At 40.2% G+C, this 19,135-nt stretch overlaps 1 protein-coding gene across 1 annotated transcript; it reads right to left on the reverse strand.

Annotated features, from left to right (window-relative positions):
- Nucleotides 1-946: 946 nt before the first annotated feature.
- PABPC1 (poly(A) binding protein cytoplasmic 1) lies at nucleotides 947-19,090 on the reverse strand. Its single transcript, XM_008001230.3, has 15 exons — nucleotides 18,387-19,090; nucleotides 15,097-15,290; nucleotides 14,785-14,900; nucleotides 12,485-12,624; nucleotides 10,139-10,233; nucleotides 9,709-9,846; nucleotides 9,421-9,516; nucleotides 6,459-6,731; nucleotides 6,130-6,220; nucleotides 4,905-5,015; nucleotides 4,669-4,823; nucleotides 3,618-3,702; nucleotides 2,947-3,077; nucleotides 2,326-2,419; nucleotides 947-1,398 (listed from the first exon to the last, which is right to left on the reverse strand). Exons 1-14 carry the CDS (start codon nucleotides 18,577-18,579, stop codon nucleotides 2,327-2,329), a joined length of 1,911 nt encoding a protein of 636 aa, XP_007999421.1. The 5' UTR covers nucleotides 18,580-19,090; the 3' UTR covers nucleotides 947-1,398; nucleotide 2,326.
- Between the last annotated feature and the right edge of the window lie 45 nt (nucleotides 19,091-19,135).

Raw genomic sequence — 19,135 nt, forward strand, 5'->3', positions numbered from 1 at the left:
AGCCAAAGTGAAAAGCATTCTAGGCACAGAAGAATCACTAGGCTTCATCAGCAGGGAGGGCTGCCACTGTCACAAGCCAGGGTTTTGTTTGGATTTATTTATTCCCAAAGGTTAATAGAATTGTTTATTTAGCATGGAATGAGATAACCACATGTTTAACTTAGAAAGCTAACTCTGGCAGTAGTCCACAGAGAATGATGGGTTAGAAGTTAAAACTCAAAAGTGTAAATTGCTTGGGTTATCAGTTTTATGCAGATACCCTACACCCCAGGCTAGATCTTGTAAATCCATCCTCCTAAAAGAACCCCACATCTTCACCTTTAACAAGTACTTTGGGTATTACACTAAAATTAAGTCACAATCATGAACTACCAAATTAACGACCTTAAAAAAATAATGTTTAAAACTAATCATAACTTTTAACACTTTAATATTAAAATCATATCAAAGCTTATCTTATCTACATCCTCTTCAAGAGTAGCTGTCATTGTTTTATATGATGCAAGAGTTTAAGCTAATAATCTCATAGCCTAGAAACCTCAATATAATCATAAACTGGCAGGCCAGGCAGGCATGGTGGCTCATGCAGGAGGACACCTTGAGCCCAGGAATTCAAGACCAGCCTGGACAAAATAGGAAGACCCCACCTACCCGCAAAAAAAAAACCCCATAAACTGGTTTATCTTCAAAAGTTGATGGGTGTCAGTCTTGTACATGAAATATTAAGATCATGTAACAAATGCATTGTTTCAATAATCCATATGGAAACCTTAACTCATAAAATGCACTACAGGAATTATCTTGTGCCTTTTACATAAAACCAATAGACCCCTTGAACTTAACAGTACATTTTTCATGGAAGATTCTTATGTCAGCTCAGCACCATTAAGGTATTACCTATTTATGCATAGCAATTATAAAGACTTTGAAAAAAAGCAAAACCGTGCACTGTTTAAGGAATTTTTATTAAAGCAAGAATTTTATAATCCAAATTACGTTTCCTTGCTCAGTTATCAATTCTGTTACTTAAAACAGAACTGACATTTTGAGCTATTCCACAGTAAAGAATTACAAAATTAAAGAAAGGAATGCTTTAAATTTTTGTACTTTGCTGAAAATTCTTTTTCCCAGGGTCTATAAAACATTAATTTGTTTTTATATTTTACTATTTTTTTGTGTTTTTTTTTTTTTTTGTTTTTAAATCAATAAGTAATCTAGGACTAGCATTATGTTTGCTAGACCTGGCATTTGCTCGGTACATAAGGTTCAAAGTTTCCTTTCCTTTTTTTATTTATTTTATATTTTGCAATGTTTTTTTTCCATAATATTTAAGTTTTTCGATGTTTAGATATTTTTCTTCGGTGAAGCACAAGTTTCTTTTCGTGGTCCCTGATCAATCTGTAAATGTTAAAAAAATAAATTAAGACCAGGACTATCACTTGTCAGTAGCAAATTAAAGCCCTTAGCCAAATCCAATGTAGCTGCCTGTTTTTATCTATAGTTTTATTGGAACACAGCCATAACTGTTCATTTGTATAAATACTGTATACGGTTGTCATGACATGGTAACATTGGAACAAGATCATTTCAGAGATAACATGGTCCTCAAAGCCCAAAAATATTTCCTATCTGGCCCTTTACAAAAAAGATTTGCCAATCCCTGGTCCTGATCCTGGCTGCACTACTCAATTTCTTGGGAGTAATGAAAGACAGCAGTAGAGACCCAAGGACACCACCCAAAAAGGAAAGGTATAACTATGAAAGCCAACCTGTGACAGGCCATTTAATATATATTACTATACAAAATCTGGCAGGGCGCAGCGGCTCACGCCTTGTAATCTCAAGACTTTGAGAGGCCAAGATGGGCAGATCACTTGAGGTCAGACGTTTCAGACCAGCCTGGCCAACACGGCAAAACCCTGAGTCTAGTAAAAATACAAAACTTAGCTGGGCATGGTGGCATGGGCCTATAATCTCAGTTGCTTGGGAGGCTGAGGCAGGAGAATTGCTTGAACCTAGGAGGCAGAGGTTGCAGTGAGCCGAGATCGCGCCACTACACTCCAGCCTGGGTGACAGAGCGAAACTCCATCTCAAAAAAAAAAAAAAAACCTGAAAGTGCTGGGATTTTAAGAATCCAACAGTTAACGGGTAAAATTCCTTTAATTCCTCTATAGTTAGTTCTACTTTTCCTTGAAAAATTAACAATACATTTAAATGACCTGTAAAATGATCTTTTGCTACGTACATTTCAAAAATATGCTCAACAAACTTTATAAAAGATGAAGAAAACAAGCTTAAAACAATAAACCAGAGGGAAAAGCTCACTTTAAACAGTTGGAACACCGGTGGCACTGTTAACTGCTTTCTGGGCAGCCTCTTTAGCTTGGTGGGCTTGTAGTACAGCTACAGCTTCATCAACCTAAGAAAGGTGCAAACAGATAAACTGGTTCAGGAAAGGAAAGGAAATAAAGAGTTTCATATTGGTAACATACCAATTCCCAACAAAGGTAAGTTTCTTCCCTCAGATGGAAGTATAAATTGTTACATTAAACTATATACATTCAATTTTGAGTTCCATTACACCATTATTCTAGAATTATGAATCGCCCCCTTGCACTTCTCTTTCCTTGTCCTCCCCATGCTCGAAAAATATTTGTCTCCACTACAGAAAGCAGCAGCAGTTGAGAGTATGGCTGTTGGAGCTGATGGGATTTGAAGCCAGGTTCTGCCACTTAAGAGCTGTGTAAGCATTTGGCAAATTATTCAGCCTGTTTCAGTTTCCCTATCTATAAAATGGGGATAATAGCGCCACAGGTTATTATGCAGACTTTACAATTGTACATGGCTTATATATAACACGATGTAAGTGTTCTGTACAATTAAGTCCCCAGAAAAAGCCATGTAATAACTGTGTAAGAGGCAACATGGTAAATAAATTTAAATCACCTTAGAACGGAGTGACTCAGGAGACTCGAGCATATGAAGAAGTTCTGAATTATCAATCTCCAACAACATGCCAGTGATTTTACCAGCAAGAGTAGGGTGCATGGCTTGAATAAGAGGAAACAGCCGTTCACCTAGGAACAGAAACATTCAAAAACTCCCTTCAATAAAAAAAAAGTTTTTAACTGCATTGAATTACCACATTAAACTGGGGTTTAAGAACCATACTTCTATCTTACGTATATAATAAACCATAAACCACAATTTCATTATGTCTTCATGGGAACAACAGAGTAAGAATATCAGTCATGAGGCAATTAACTCTTGACATTATCGGCTTGCCAATTAAGCAATGTTACCATTAGATTGTCAAATCGGTGTTCAGGCAAAGTCACAAATTTTCTTCTCATTTGCTTCCAAATTCCTTATCTCAAAAATGTAGTGAGGGCCCACGGTGACTAATGCCCTACTACCCTATTTATTACTAACAATACATTTTCTTATTGGCTTTCCAGTGGTTTTAATTAGGCAGACCAACTGTGTATCATAATCATTCATGCCAATTCAGATCAATTCCACTGCCCTAGTTGTCAATTTTAGGTACAAACGGTGCCTAAGTGATTCTTATATTTTCTAGTCTCTTTAAACTGGCAAGGTGAGACGAAAGTACTCACCCAACATTTGCTTTTGCTCTTGAGGAGGGGCAGATGCCAACATGGAAGCAGTCAAAGGTTCCTGACCTTGTACATGAACAGCAGGCTAGACAGAAAATGAGAACTCAAGTTTAAAGCACAGAAAAAAAGGCAAATACAAATAGTCATCAATGGACATCTGCTGAAGTGGTAGACTTCCATCGAAACATGAGGTGGAGAAGTTGAGTGAGTGAATTAGAGGCCAAAGTAATTATTATATATCATATACCATAGATATATATATATTTTTTTGAGATGGAGTCTCGCTTTTTCGCCCAGGCTGGAGTGCAATGGCGCAATCTTGGCTCACTGCAACCTCCGCCTCCCGGATTCAAGCAACTTGCCTGCCTCAGACTCCCCAGTAGCTGGGATTATAGGCATGTGCCACACCACGCCTGGTTAATCTTTGTATTTTCATAGCTGGGGTTTCACCCTGTTGGCCAGGCTGGTCTCAAACTCCTGACCTCAAGTGATCCACCCGCCTCAGCCTCCTAAAGTGCTGGGATTACATACAGGTGTGAGCCACCATGCCCGGCCCATAGCTACTTATAATAGTTGTTTTAGACCAGGCATGGTGATTTAGGATGTGAATTTCTGGCTGCTTGTCCAATTCCTGAAGCATAAGACATCTTACGTACTATCATATTAGCAGGATGTTCCAGATAGGCTAAGCTCTCAAAAATCTATCATGCAGCTGTCTTCACATTTTTTCTTTTGAGACAAAGTCTTGCTGTCACCCAGGAGGGATTATAGCTTGGTACAGCCTCAAACTCCTGGGCTCAAGCAATCCTCCTGCCTCAGCCTTCCTGGGACTACAGGCATGTGCCACCACATCCAGCTAGTTTTCTTTGTGGAAACAGGGTCCTGCTATGTTGCCCAGGCTGGTCCCAAACTCCTGGTCTCAAGCAATCTGCCTGCCTCAGCCTCCCAAAGTGCTGGGGTTACAGGTGTAAGCCACTGTACCCAGCTGTCTTCACACCTTTGATTTCACCCAAGAAATGTGCTTTTTATTAAGAAATCATTAAATCCATACCTGTTGCATTGTAACTTGTGGCTGTGCATTAAGATGTTGCTGAGGATTGCGAACTCCTGCAGCATATTTATACTGTGGAACGGTGCGGACAGCAGGAGTAGCTGCAGCAGCTGCAGCTGCAGGACGTGGACCCATTGTCTGTGTTGATGTGTTAGCTAAAAAATAAGAACGTTTTGTATTTTTATCTTGCTCTTTCAAATTGGTGATCAATTTTTAAAGGAAGGATTAAGACTCACCAACACGCTGTGTTGACATGACTCGTGGAACCTGTGAAGAAGCTGGTCTCATAGTACTAAATGGTGGTCTAGGAGCAGCTGGGCGGATAGCACCGGGCATATTTTGGAATGCTGCATTTTAAAGATTTGAATATACATTAACTGGGAAAATTTACTGACTGAAAAGTGTTCATGCTATTTTCTTCGATCTGAGGTTTGCATAAAACACTAAAAAGTGACAAAGCTTTATAAAGCTGAGTCTTACACCTGCCATTTTCCCAGACTGAAGAGCATCAGTAAGTAAAAACATTAATTCATACAAGGACGAGTACTTATAAATATACCTGGAACAAAATCATGATAAAATTCTAAGTGCTCCCAGCCTGGCCAACAGGGCAAAATCCCGTCTCTACAAAAAATTTAAAAAATTAGCTGGGTGTGGTGGTGTGTGCCTGTAGTCCCAGCTACTTGGGAGGCTGAGGCAGGAGGATCACTTGAACTCGGGAAATGAAAGCTGCAGTAAACCAACATCATGCCACTGCACTCCAGCCTGGAAGACAGAGTGAGACTCTGCCTAAAAAAATAAACTCTAAGTGCTCTTGGAATATAACGTACTGTTCCACAGGACAAGACTTATATGCCACGACTCTGATTCTCATACATGATTAAATGGAACGAGACCTTTAAAATTGTGGCCTAACAAAATATGAAACTGGCTGGGTACCACAGCTCACGCCTGTACTCTGAACACTTTAGGAGGCTGAGGTAGGCAGATGACCTGAGATCAGGAGCTCGAGACGAGCCTGGCCAACATGGTGAAACCCCGTTTCTACTAATAATGTATTAAGTTAGCTGGGCGTGGTGGCAGGCACCTGTAATCCCAGCTACTCCAGAGGCTGAGGTAGGGAGAATCACTTGAACCTGGGAGGTGGAGGTTGCAGTGAGCCGAAATTGAGCCACTGCACTCCAGCCTGGGGCAACAGAGCGAGACTCTGTCTCAAAAATAAATAAATAAATAAATAAATAAAGAGCTGTACCTATTCCCAAAACTTTTATAAAAGGAAATCAAACCACTGTAGACATTACTATCTTAGCACTGTTTTTAAATGCTATAAAAATGAACATCCATAACCACAAATTATGTGAAATGCAATAGTTAACCTAACATTGACATAGAAGAGCTGTTTTACCCAATGTATATTTTTAAACTCAATCCCTAACCTTAATTAAAAGAAAAAATACTTACGATGAGGTCTGGCACCCTGAGCAGTCCAGCGAGGACTTGGTCTTAGTTGAGCAATTTGGCTAGGAGGATAGTATGCAGCACGGTTCTGAGTCTGCAGGGAAAAAAAAAAGCACATGAGTTTATCAGTTGAAGAAAAAAGCAAATAATGCAATAAATTATACGTACTTTTTCAAAACATTTACCAGGCCTTCACACTCAAGCATTTTTTCCAACTCAATCGTAATTCACCTTTCTTAATGTTTCACATTTGGGGGGCAAGGGGCACAAAAAACACTAGAAATGACCAAATATGAGAACCTTCATGGTTCTGGTTGCCTCCTAAAACCTACCTGTGGGATAGCTGCCATGAAGTAACCTGAAGGAGGTGCTGGCTGGTAGGGATTGATTACAGGGTTGGGCACAGCTCGTACACTTGCCATTCTCTGCATATACTGGTTAGTGAGGTGAGCCTGGCGCTCTTCTTTGCGCTGAGCTAAAGCTACATACAATGGCTTTGTGGCCACAATTCTACCGTTCATTTCTGTAACTGCTTTAGTGGCTTCTTCTGGGGAGGAGAAACATACAAAACCAAACCCTTTGCTGCGACCACCCTCCATCATAACCTATTAAAAGGGAAAAAAAAAAAAAAGTTAACGCAATGGTAGAATGAGGCACATAAAAAGAGCATTACAATTTAGACAATGATAAATCACTGAATCAAATAATTAAACCATGTTAATGCTTAATCATCTTGTATTCACCCATTGAATTCAATTTTTCCTTAATACCCAAGTTATTAAGGGCAAACTACACATATGCACTACCCTAGCCAAGCCAGAGAACTGACAGAAGTGAAGGCCACATAGAAACTTTTAAAGATTTTAGATACTGAATTTGATTGTATTTTCAATATTAAAATTATCTAAATAAATACATCCCAGGTCTACTAAATGGGCTTTTGGGCACCACTGGAAGCATTTCCCAATTAAATTGTGACTACTCTAACAATTCAAGCTGACAAGATTCTTTGCTATGCCTTTGAGAAAAAAAGTAGTTGAATCTTACAATACCCTCATCTTAAAGTTTTCACATTCAAGAGCAGAGGATCCATAAATATTACACTACAAAGAACACTCAAGAGGAAGGTTCCTCTAAAATTGATTGCAAAGACCTTTTAAATGAGAAACGAAGACTTGCAAAGAACCACTCGCTAGGCCAGCAATATATATAAGCGTGCTATAAAACTAAATTAACAGTATGTGAGTGGCACAGGAACAAATGGTAATAAAATAGAGTTCAGAAATATACCCAAGCAATTACGGGAATTCACTGTGTTAAAAGTTAACATTTTCAAGTACTGGGAAAAAAGGACTTTGGGCTACTCAATACATGATACACTGGGACAAATGAAAAAATGTAGAACTCTTATTCACATTACACTGAAAAATCTTAAATGCCAGGTAGATTCTGAGTCTAAATGTAAAAATGTAGAAATAGAAAGCCTTTCTAAGATCACACACACACACACACACACACACACACACACACACACACACACCCCTGAAGTCCATAAAGTGGAAAATCCAAAGAAAATATTTCCAATATAAAACAAATGTTCAGCCGGGCGTGGTGGTTCATGCCTGTAATCCTAGCACTTTGGGAGGCCGAGGCGGGTGGATCACCTGACAGGAGTTCAAGACCAGCCTGGCCAACATGGAGAAACCCCGTCTTTACTAAAAATACAAAAATGAGCCAGGCGTCGTGGCAGGTGCATATAATCCCAGCTACTTGGGAAGCTAAGGCAGGAAAACTGCTTGAACCCAGGGGGTGGAGGTTGCAGTGAGCTGAGATTCTGCCACTTCACTCCAGCCTGGGTGAAAGAGCAAAACTCCGTCTCAAAAAAATAATAAAACAAATGTTCCCTCAATCAGTAAAAAGACAATCAGCCAGGCACGGTGGCTCGCGCCTGTAATCCCAACACTTTAGGAGATCACCTGAGGTCAGGAGTTGAAGACCAGCTTGCCCAACATGGTGAAATCCCATCTCTACTCAAAATGCCAAAAATTAGCTGAGCGTACGAACGCCTGTAATCCCAGCGTCTCGGGAGGCCGAGGTAGGAGAATCACTTGAATCCGGGAGGCAGAGGCTGCAGTGTGCCAAGATTGCACCATTGCAGTCTAGTTCAGGCGGGAGTGAGACTCATCTTTAAAAAAGGCAAAAAAATAAAAAATAAAAAATAAAACCTTCTAAGTTTAAGCATTTGTGTTGTGCCACATTAAAAGCACTCTTGGGCCGCGTGTGGCCTGCAAGCAGCGGGCTGGACAAACTTGGCAAAAGCCCAGGAAAGGCTGAGGCTGCAGTGAGCTGTGATTGTGCCATGCCCCTGCACTCCAACCTGGGCAACACAGTAAGATCCTGTCTCAAGAAACAGAAGAAAAACATGCATGCTTCATACATTCAAAATATGCTGATGCACAACACTCAATTTAAACAACATCCAGGGAACACACTGAAGACAAAAACATTCAGGAATAAATTCTATCATACTCCAAGTACTCTTACATAAAAAGCATAATCTGAAACACAAGACAACCATAGCACTTCCATCTTACTTGTATTCACACACCTTTCCCCTAACATTTCCTCACTCTCACAGAAGCTTCCTCGGGCTTGCCAGGAAAAGTTGACTAGAAAGATCAGCCGCAGTGTCATTCCAGTTCAGTTGAGTTTTAATTTTTTCTATGCACTCTTCCCCAACCCCAGCAAAATTACATATGTACAAAACTTTGCATATAGAGGGACTCTTGGCCCACGGACACTAGACACTAGACAAAAACATCTAGAAGAAAACTTCTTAAATCAAGATATCAGAATCTGTACTAGAATACTACTGTTGTATTTCTTAATCTCTCATTTCAAGTAAAAAAAAATATGATCTCTATTCTTACTGCTAGGGGGCAGGGGAAGGAATTGGGGCTTGACTACCCAGAATGAATTGTAGACATGAACAAACAGATCAGAACTACACTAACAACTATAAGTCCCTAATAAATTGCTTTAGTAAAATGACTAATTGTTGGAATACTGCGCATCCTGTGAGGATATCAGTCTTCCTTAGCAAAGAGTTCAGCACTTGCCATTTATAAGTTAACCCTTAGGCTACGACAACTACTTCAAAAGTGAATAGAAGTTTTAGAGTAACGAAGCAAACACCTCTCTAGTGGCTATAATTAATGCAAAATTTATATACATATATCTACATGTATGAATTTTTATCAAACCTCAAAAAAACTGCACCATATGTTTTCTTACCTTTGCACTAGTGATTGTACCAAATGGAGAAAACTCCTTCCGGAGACGTTCATCATCAATACCATCATCAAGATTTTTCACATAAAGATTAACACCCTAAAAAGAAGAAAAGAAAACTATAGAAAAAGAAAACCATGGTGGTACCTAATTACATCTCCTATTATTTTATCCCATGTTTCTTCTCCTATTCCCCTCTCAAACCCTCCAGTTACCTGCGAGTAACTGAAATCAATGTAAAATAGGTTTCCTCATCCCTGTCTTATTTTGCTTGTTCAATTAAAAATGAACCTGGTATCTGGTGATCCTATCTTGCTTCATCTGTTCAAATTTGCGCTTAAGTTCCGTCTGCCGTTCCACCTTTTTCTGAGCTCGACCAACGTAAATTTGTTTTCCATTGAGCTCCTTTCCATTCATCTCATCCACAGCCTTCCAAAAAAAAAAAAAAAAAAAAATCACAAAACTTTCAACTTATAGTTCATTTCCTTCACGGTTAAGACGAATTTGTTAAGTCACAAAAGCTAAAGACAAACCCATCCCAAAATCTCAAGGTTTTGGGACAATATAGGTTACCAATTTATACTCTCAAAGCTAATGCATAAAATGCAAATAACTGAAAATGTAAGAACACGTAAAATAGCTATTAGTATGCACATAAACTTCAACACAAGAGCAACTCAACTTTGTACCCCCTTCTTCCTGCTGAATACAGACCACTTACTTTCTGTGCATCTTCATGCCTTTCAAAGCTTACAAATCCAAATCCTTTGGATTTTCCACTTTCATCAGTCATTACTTTCACACTTAAGGCAGGCCCTAAAAAAATTTTTTAAATAAATCAAAAATATTCCATACAATGTTCACGTTATACATTTCAAATTTCAATATACAAAGACAAAGCCACGAAAAAAATGAGATAAAATTTCAAAACTCCATAAATTGACTCCTCCCTCCCACCTTGAAAGACCCTTTATTATTAAGAAGGTAAATACCTTCCCTCCCCCGAAGGATTCCTCCTTCCATTTAAGGAGGTTTACTTTAAATGGCTGTAAAAAGTTTTATTCTCAGCTCTAGCACAAAACAGAGTTGCGTTTTTTACCCAATAATTTGAAGCCTTCCCTTTTCTATATAGTATCTCATTCCATCGCCCAGGCTGAAGTATAGTGGCACAATGAATAAGCTCACTTTAACCTCAACTCCTGGGCTCAAGTGATCCTCCTGCCTCAACTTACTGAGTAGCTGGAACTACTGGCCCACATTACCACCATGCCTGGCTAACTTACTTTTTGTAGAGATAGGGTTGCCCAGGCTAGTCTCAAGCTTGTGGCTTCAAGTGATCTTCCTTCCTTGACCTCCCCAAACGCTAGTTACAGGCATGAGCCACTGTGCCAGACCAATTTGATTTTCTTTGTATCAATTAAGACACAAGTATTTATTAAGCCTTGGCCTACCTGACTTTCAATAGGGAGTGGAGGGAATACATAGTTGGACTCTTTGGTAAGACATAGATGATTTAGGAATTTGAAAGACAGGAAAAAAAATTTTTTTTTTTAAAGACACAGGTGAATTACCTGGAGGAGGAAGCATTTATTTCTGAAGACATGTTTTCCCCTAACTCCCTCTAAAGTGGGAGAGACAGGTAACTAAGGCAGGTGGTCTCTCAAGCAAGTGGGGCAGAAAAGGTTAAAAATCACATTTCATTACAGAAATTTAGAAGATGTATGGGCCAAGGCAGATTTTCTTCTGAATGTGCCTCTCTCCTGAGGCCAAAGAAAATAGGCCAAAGAAAATTCACATATTTGTGGTCAACTTATGCAGCATTACTCATGGGATAGGTAGTTTACAACATCAACTTTTACAAATAGCTTCTAATTAAAAGATATTAAGAAACACGACAGTTGAAATATATAAAAGACAGTAGCTAAAGACAATTTGAGGGTTGAGCTGTGAAACATGATGTCACTTTCTACATTTTATATTATCTATCTTTTGTGCAAAATGGTATGTTTTTTGCTCTAGTGGAGGGCTCAATGTGACATGCTAGCATGGCAATAAGGTATTAGGTTTCCTGGCCAGGCGCAGTGGCTCACATCTGTAATTCCAGCACTTTGGGAGACCGAGGTGGCTGGGATCAATTGAGGTCAGGAGTTGGAGATCAGCCTGGCCATCATGGTGAAACCCCGACTCTACTAAAAGTACAAAAATTAGCTGGGCATGGTGGCGCACACCTGTAATCCCAGCTACTCAAGGAAGAGATAGGAGAATTGCTTCAACCTGGGAGGTGGAGGTTGCAGTGAGCCAAGATCACGTGATTGTGCTCTCCAGCCTGGGTGCCAGAGCAAGAATCAAAAAAAAAAAAAGTGCTAGATTTAGTATTATATTTCCTAATTATTTATTATTTGACATACTAAAAAAAGCAAGCCACCTCTAAGTTCAACAAAAAGTTCAAAGGGCAGGGTCAAGCAAATCATCTGCACGTGTACACTTAAAAGTTATTTTCTGTTCCACCCCTACCTAAACTAAGGCTAGTTTGTGCTTCATTAATTTCAGGTTTTACGAAGTTATTTTTAAATGTAGGAAATAAGTATTTTAAATCCCAAGGAATCACTGGAAAATCTGGATTTTTGGCTTCATTGCTGAAAATCATTGTTTTAAACTGCTCAAACATGTTACTTAAACTGACCAGCTTTATTGTCCTATGAGACTGCGTTCCACTGTAAGCTGGCTGTGTCAAATGTATGCTTCTGATGACACGGGATCTCTAATCACACACACGTGCACACACACATATATATCTCTCCAGCCTCTTAATGTAAAATATTTTAAAATCTGTCCTAATTACTTAGTCATATCTTACTGTGCTAATCTAATGCTATTAACCTTTAACCTGGATAGAATTCTATTTATGTGTAATAAATGGCCAGCAGCTTAATTCAAATAACCACAAATATTTTAAAGTACCACATGTCTAATTTTATTGACTTTTTTAGTATAAAGTAATAGCTAAAATTAACATTGAGAACTAATTCAGAACTTTGTGTGTAAAAATTTAATTAAGACACATTACCAAACTTGCCAAAGAGATCCTTAAGGCGCTCATCATCCATGTCTTCTCCAAAATTCTTGATGTAAACATTGGTGAATTCTTTTGCCCTAGCTCCAAGTTCAGCTTCTCGTTCTTTACGAGACTTAAATCGTCCAACAAATCTAATAAGATATACAAGGACTATAACATTAGATACTATTTCATAAAGTTCAAATTAATTAAGCCTGATGGTTGATTTTGTTATTGTTACTGAGAATATTCAGAATCCCTAATAAACAGCACTCTACAAAAGAGAAACAGGGCCATAATTTAAGATATGACACCATGAAATACATGAATAAACCTCTAACTACAATCACAAAACAGGAAATTTTTAATACACACTTCTCTCTTCTCTAGCTAACCCAGGGTTAAAGTACTGTATTGACTCCCATCAATACAAATGAGTGGAAGTGCATGTGTACCATGCCAATAAAAAGACCTCTATCAAATTAAAAAGCTTTCATCACCATCATTTCAAAGTGGACCTTGCGCTTTCTCTGCCATCTCCTAGAATAAAAATTTAAACTTCCCAATCCTATACTCTAACATACAACAGCCTAACTGCAGCATTTTCAACAAAATGACACTAAAATTTAATTTTTCCTGAATGTAACAGTAGTAATTTACAACAAGGATCACTGGGTTTAGGCAGTGGCTCACACCTGTAATCCCAGCACTTGGGGAGGCCAAGGTGGCATAATCACTGGAGCCCAGGAATTCAAGTTCAGCCTGGCCAACATGGTGAAACTGTCTCTACTAAAAATACAAAAATTAGTTGGGTGTGGTGGTGTACACCTGTAATCCCAGCTACTCGGGAGGCCAAAGCACGAGAATTGCTAGAACCCGGGAGGCAGAGGTTGCACCACTGCACTCCAGCCTGGGCAAGAGAGCAAGACCACGTTTCAAAAAAATAGAAAGAAAAAGAATATGGATCACTGAAGAAGAAAAGGTAGCACGTGTGTCATAGCATATTGTAATACACAGCAAAGCAGAAGGAAAAACCATCTTCCATAATCTAACCCTAGTCATCTAAATCTCCTTATCTCTAACCTAGCTCTGGAATAAAAAGTAAAATAAAAATAACTGCCTTATCTCCCCACAAAATATGGTTGGTCTTCACTATGCTGTTAGTTTCATAAATGTTCTCAAAGGGAGCGTATTTCATCGTGGGCATCACTTTCTGCTTTGTAAATAATGCTGCAACTTTTTAAAGAAATAAGGTCTTGTTATTTTGCCCTGGCTGGAGTGTAGTAACTGTTCATAGGCACAACCACAGCACACTACAGTCTTGGCTCAAGCATCCTGCCTCAGCTTCCCAGTGGCTGGGAAGAAAGGCACACTGCAGTAAAGCTGAAACTTTATGAAAGACACTTTGTGTATTTCTTCTTAGGACAGTTACAAATTTCCAAAAGAGTTATATCACTTTTACTCAAAACAGCAATATAGCATTCTTTTCTGGATCCTGCCAGGGTTGGGCTTGCTTTTTTTTTCTCCTAAAGCACTGGTGACAGGCATTTGTGAGTACTAATTTTTTTTTTTTTTTAGACAGAGTTTCAATCTTGTCGCCCAGGCTGGAGTGCAATGGCCCAATCTCAGTTCACTGCAACCTCCGCCTCCTGGGTCTAAGTGATTCTCCTGCCTCAGCCTCCCGAGTAACTAGGATTACAGGCATGTGCCACCACGCCTGGCTAATTTTGTATTTTTAGTAGAGATGGGGTTTCTCTCCATGTTGATCAGGCTGGTCTCAAACTCCCAACCTCAGGTGATGCGCCCGCCTCAGCCTCCCAAAGTGCTGGGATTACAGGAATGAGCCACCGCGCCCAAACTTGTGAGTAATGTATGTCTCTCATTTTACAGTACTTAAAAGCAAATTATTTTGAGTTTCCTCACCTATAAAATGGGCTAATTTAACCAGTGCCTCAAGAATTATGAATATTAGGTCTGAATTCCTGATTTTTCACTAATGCTCTGATTTTGAAAAAGCTTCATATTTCTGTTTACCTATCTTCTATTTTCCTTTTGGCATGGATGTTAATTATATTAAACCTGTTATTTGTATGTTATACTTATTGTGTAAAAAATTCAATTATAAAAATCAAGATTAGCTTATTTTCACTCCAGTACAACTGTATTCAATTTTCTTGTTATTCATCTTTATTTTTATTCTTTTATCTTACGTGTATCTAACTTCTCCCTGACAAATATTAACTTAAAATGAATGGATTTGGAATTATTAAAAATAGGATTCAAAATATGATTAGACAGATATTTATACTTACACTTTGCGATCATTTAGGAGCATTCCATTCATTTTTTCAATAGCTCGTTCAGCTGCTTCCTGCGTCTCAAAGTGTACAAATCCATAGCCCTTGGAACCATTTTCATCACAAACCACCTAGGGAAAAACGTATACCCATTTTTCTTTATTTGCTATTGATTTAACATTTGTTCAGTGTTGAGAGACAATCTGTTAGCCATCTAACCTGGATATTTGTGAAATAAAGATATCCATTACAGCAGTTTCTATTTCAAGCACTAAACTAAACGTAGCTCAACAATATAAACATGTTTACCGGACATTTTTGGCTTACCTTACATGAAAGGATGTTACCAAAAGCAGAAAATGTATCATACAGTGCTTTATTATCAATGGATTTGTCCAGATTTTTAATGAATATGTTGCCTACTCCACTTTTGCGAAGTGATGGATCACGCTGAGACCACATGATGCGTACTGGTTTGCCCTTTATAACATCAAAATTCATGGTGTCCAAAGCACGCTCCGCTGCAGGAAAGACATTTTCAGAGTCAATATTATTTTTGCTGGCTACTTTACATAAACTATGGTGAGTGGAGTGGGTGGACACATGGTCTCACAGTTGAACACTTCCTCTTTAAGCTTCAAGATGGCTAGACCTTTTCAAGTATCACACACTAGGGTAGGACCTAAGTTGTATAAAGCAAAGACAAATACCAGAAGCCCCCGATATTTCTCACATATAAAAGGATGCCATATTGCTAATAATTAATGAATTCCTGAAGCAATCTCTTGCCTTCATTGCCATTAAATCTAAAATCACTTTTTTTCCCTAGTTAACAAAATCCAAATTCCTTCACATATGACCTGTTTAATAGTATAAGACATTACCCAATAGATCTACCTACAAGCTGGAAGTAGTTTATAGATTTAAATAGTTTAACTTCTTCCCAACTACTTGCTAAAACTGATCATTTCATTGCTAATGACTAACAATATTACACGAAAACCAGTCCATTTCCTAAAAAATGAAAAGTTTCTTAATTATGGGAGGAGGGAGGATTTCGGTGATTCATGGTACAACTTCCATTTAAGAAAATGAAAGGCTAGACCAAGATTTGAATCATGCTTTCAAAAACTAATGTGAAGTTGGACATACTCGGTTTCATAATCACAGAATTTTAAAAACACCAGGTCTGCAATATTCAGAAATCACTATTAACGCTTTCTTGACACATAAAATCAATTTCACTTTAGATCGCTGATTTTCTTAACAACTGATTTAGTTATTTCTGAATAGTGCTAGAAAATTTCAAAATCTACAATTAATTTCCGGGTCTATAAAGGATTAAATTGGATGTATTCCTGTACCATTAAAGGCTCTAAATGAAATAATACATCCTTAAATGAAAAGACTGGTCCCCCAAGAGAGGAAAAACAGTCCCTTTTAAGTCCTGAAACAATTTCCACAAATTCCATGCCAATGTAAATTTAAAGTTATTCACAGGACGAATTTTCCAGCCACCTTTTTTATAAATGAAAGTTCCAGTTTCTAGAATATAGTGATAATCAGCTGTTAGCTCATTATCAAGTGACCACACCTACTCAGCTTCCCTAGTTTTTTTTTTTTTTTTTTAGCTGACTTTGCTTGAGCTATTTTTCAATGAGTCACCTCTTCCTATGAAATTGAAAACTGGTCACTTTCAGAAGCTATTCTGCCTATCAATGTAGCAATAAAGTTTTAAAAAAATAAGAACAAGAAATCCACTGAATTAGTTGGATGGCAAATTGTACACATAGAACTAGACAAATGGAAAACTGCCATATTCTTTTCAGTAGTTAGGGTACTGGTCTTACTGGTACAGACTGATAATATATACTGTACACTGTAACCACGGCAACCTGAAGTTCAACTCTTCGAATCCCAAGAAATGTAAAAATTGTTTTTTGAATTTAGAAACGTTAAGCTGAGAAAGAGTAACGCTTTCAAGTTACCATTTTATGGTCTCTAGAATTCATTCCCGTCTTTTCTCTACCAACTCTTAGGTTGTGATAACCTGCCCCAAAGTTATCTACCCCCATCTGACATGCATTGATACATCCTGCCTAAAGTTGACAAGAACTATTATGAAGTGACATTTGGAGTTACTGCTTACAGAGCAAAAGGGCAAGAAACCTGCAGTGCAGTTTTACAACTTCTGGCTCTGTGTCACTCAATATTCGCTTCGAAAATAAGTATCAATTTTACACAGTGAAGAGCTGATCAGTAACCTAAGTTGTACTGAATGAATGTTAATAGAAGCTTAAATTCCACCCTTAAGGCCTTTTCTGCTAAAATAAAAATGAATTCTTCTTGTTTCGATTATTTGACACATATTCAAGTGGCCAGCCTGTAGGGGGGAAAAAGGTAAAATTGGGCTGTAAAATGGAATGAAGCTGACTTCTCAAAGCCAATTGATCTAAAGACAAGTCCTAGCAACTCAACAGACCATAGATATCTGTTTACAAAATTGTATTTCTGTTAACTGTTTAGCTTCCAAATAAAAGCACAAAGTTAGCTCCATTTCCTCCCCATAAATTTCAAGCTCAATTTAATCTCTGTTGGTTTGTACTCACTCATTTCCCAAGATTTACAAGCATCATGGGCCACTTTAAAAAAAAAAGAGAAACTTAAAGTTCTTGCATGCTACAGGTAAGACTGGTCCAGTTGGAATTACACTAAAGTAACATTTTATAGCCAAAATTGACTATTTTATAAAGAAAAGCCCCTCAAAACGACAGGAACTATTTCAGAAGGTAACATATAATATACTCGAATACTCGAAAACTACCAGTATTGTGAATCTAAGGTAAAATTTAACTAAACATGGTCTAAGTTGCCTGACAAAACTGGCCTTCAAAGTGGTCGGCTCCCACAACCCCTCCTCCCACTCTGCCCTTTTAAGGTTAGAGAAATGCTTGATCTAGGGGAAACCCCCAAATGCACGTCTCTGGTAAATTCCATTTCTAGATCCATCAGTCACTGATGAGTTCTGGGGAGTGGACTCACAAGCCTGAGGACCACCACCACACCACACATCGCCACAGGAACTTTATTCTAAGGCCTGGTGGCTCCCCCAGGCGACTGGGCCAGGAGCAGGAGCAGGCCTCGGGCCTGCGAGGTTACAGGGTTCAACACGTGGTATTTTTTGAGCACCGAACTGCACTTCCTCCCCAGGCTGGGGCGCCGGCAAGAGCTCCGGGCGGTGGGAACGCCTCCACCTCTTACCCACGAAGGGAGCTCAGCGCTCAACGTCCCAGAATCCCGGGGCCACCGGCGGGAGCGCGGCGGAGGAACCGAATCTACCCACCCTCCCGGCGCGTCATCACCCTAAAGTTTGAGAGCGTCTGAGGCCGAGAAAATGGTCGCAAAGGAGGAAGTAGCCGGGCGTGTGGCTGCCGGCAGCTTGAGTCCCCGCCGGTTCGGGGAACGTGACTCCAGGGGCCCCGGCGCCTTCCCGCTGGCCGTCGCGGGGTGACATGCCCTCCCGCCCCCCGCCCCGGGCCCGCCGGCCTACCCCGCCCGCCGCCGCCGCCCGAGCCTCATGGCCGCCCGCCCGCCCGACCACGGAGCCCGGCGCTCACCGTCCGCCGGCTGCTGGAAGTTCACATACGCGTAGCCCAAGGAGCGGCGGGTGATCATGTCCCTGCAGACCCGGATGGAGAGGATGGGCCCGGCCGGGCTGAACTTCTCGTAGAGCATCGCCTCGGTCACGTCGGGGTGGAGGTCCCCCACGTAGAGCGAGGCCATGGGGTAGCTGGGGGCGCTGGGGTTCATCTCGGCACGGCTGCCCGCAGGGCCACAGGCCGCGACCTTTCCGTGAGAGGAGGAGAGCGAGTGCCGGGGCTGGGGGCCGGAGCCGGGGGGAGGGGAGCGGGAGCAAGCGCAGAGGGACAAAAATCAACCGGAATTGAAAACTACTCAACGGCCGCAGAACGGGGTCGATCCACTGCCGCTGGCTGCCGGCTGCCGGCGGGGAGGGAGGGTGGCGGTGTCGGGTCCGGGCAGCGGGAAGGCCTCGGTCTCTTGGTTCCTTCTTGGAGCTGCTGCGGGGCCGCGGGCGGGCGGGTCGGTCTCGGCTGCTTCACCGGGTTATTTTATAAAAGAGGAAGAAAAAAAAATAAAAGTCTCCGGCGGGGGAGACGCGGATTTTTTGTAAATTTTTTTGGGGTTTTTTAAAAGATTTTTTTAGATTTTTTTTGGATTTTTTAATAATAAATGTGTGTTCCGAGCCCGGAGCACACACTCCGCACTCTCAGCACTAACCGCCGGGGAGAAGGGGAAGCACCGCCTCCTGCACCCTGTACTTATACCCCCCGCCGCACTCGCCCCG

Source organism: Chlorocebus sabaeus, chromosome 8 (assembly GCF_047675955.1).
Source record: "Chlorocebus sabaeus isolate Y175 chromosome 8, mChlSab1.0.hap1, whole genome shotgun sequence".
Lineage (NCBI taxonomy): Eukaryota > Metazoa > Chordata > Mammalia > Primates > Cercopithecidae > Chlorocebus > Chlorocebus sabaeus.

Bases quoted from the DNA above. Each gene is read 5' to 3' on its own strand.
- PABPC1 (XM_008001230.3), bottom strand. From the start codon at position 18,579: ATGAACCCCAGCGCCCCCAGCTACCCCATGGCCTCGCTCTACGTGGGG. The intron at 5,016-6,129 runs GTAAGTATTTTT...TTTAAAATGCAG, and splicing joins TCAGGGTGCCAGACCTCATC to CATTCCAAAATATGCCCGGT. The intron at 3,703-4,668 runs GTATGGATTTAA...TTTTCTGTCTAG, and splicing joins CACAAGTTACAATGCAACAG to CCTGCTGTTCATGTACAAGG.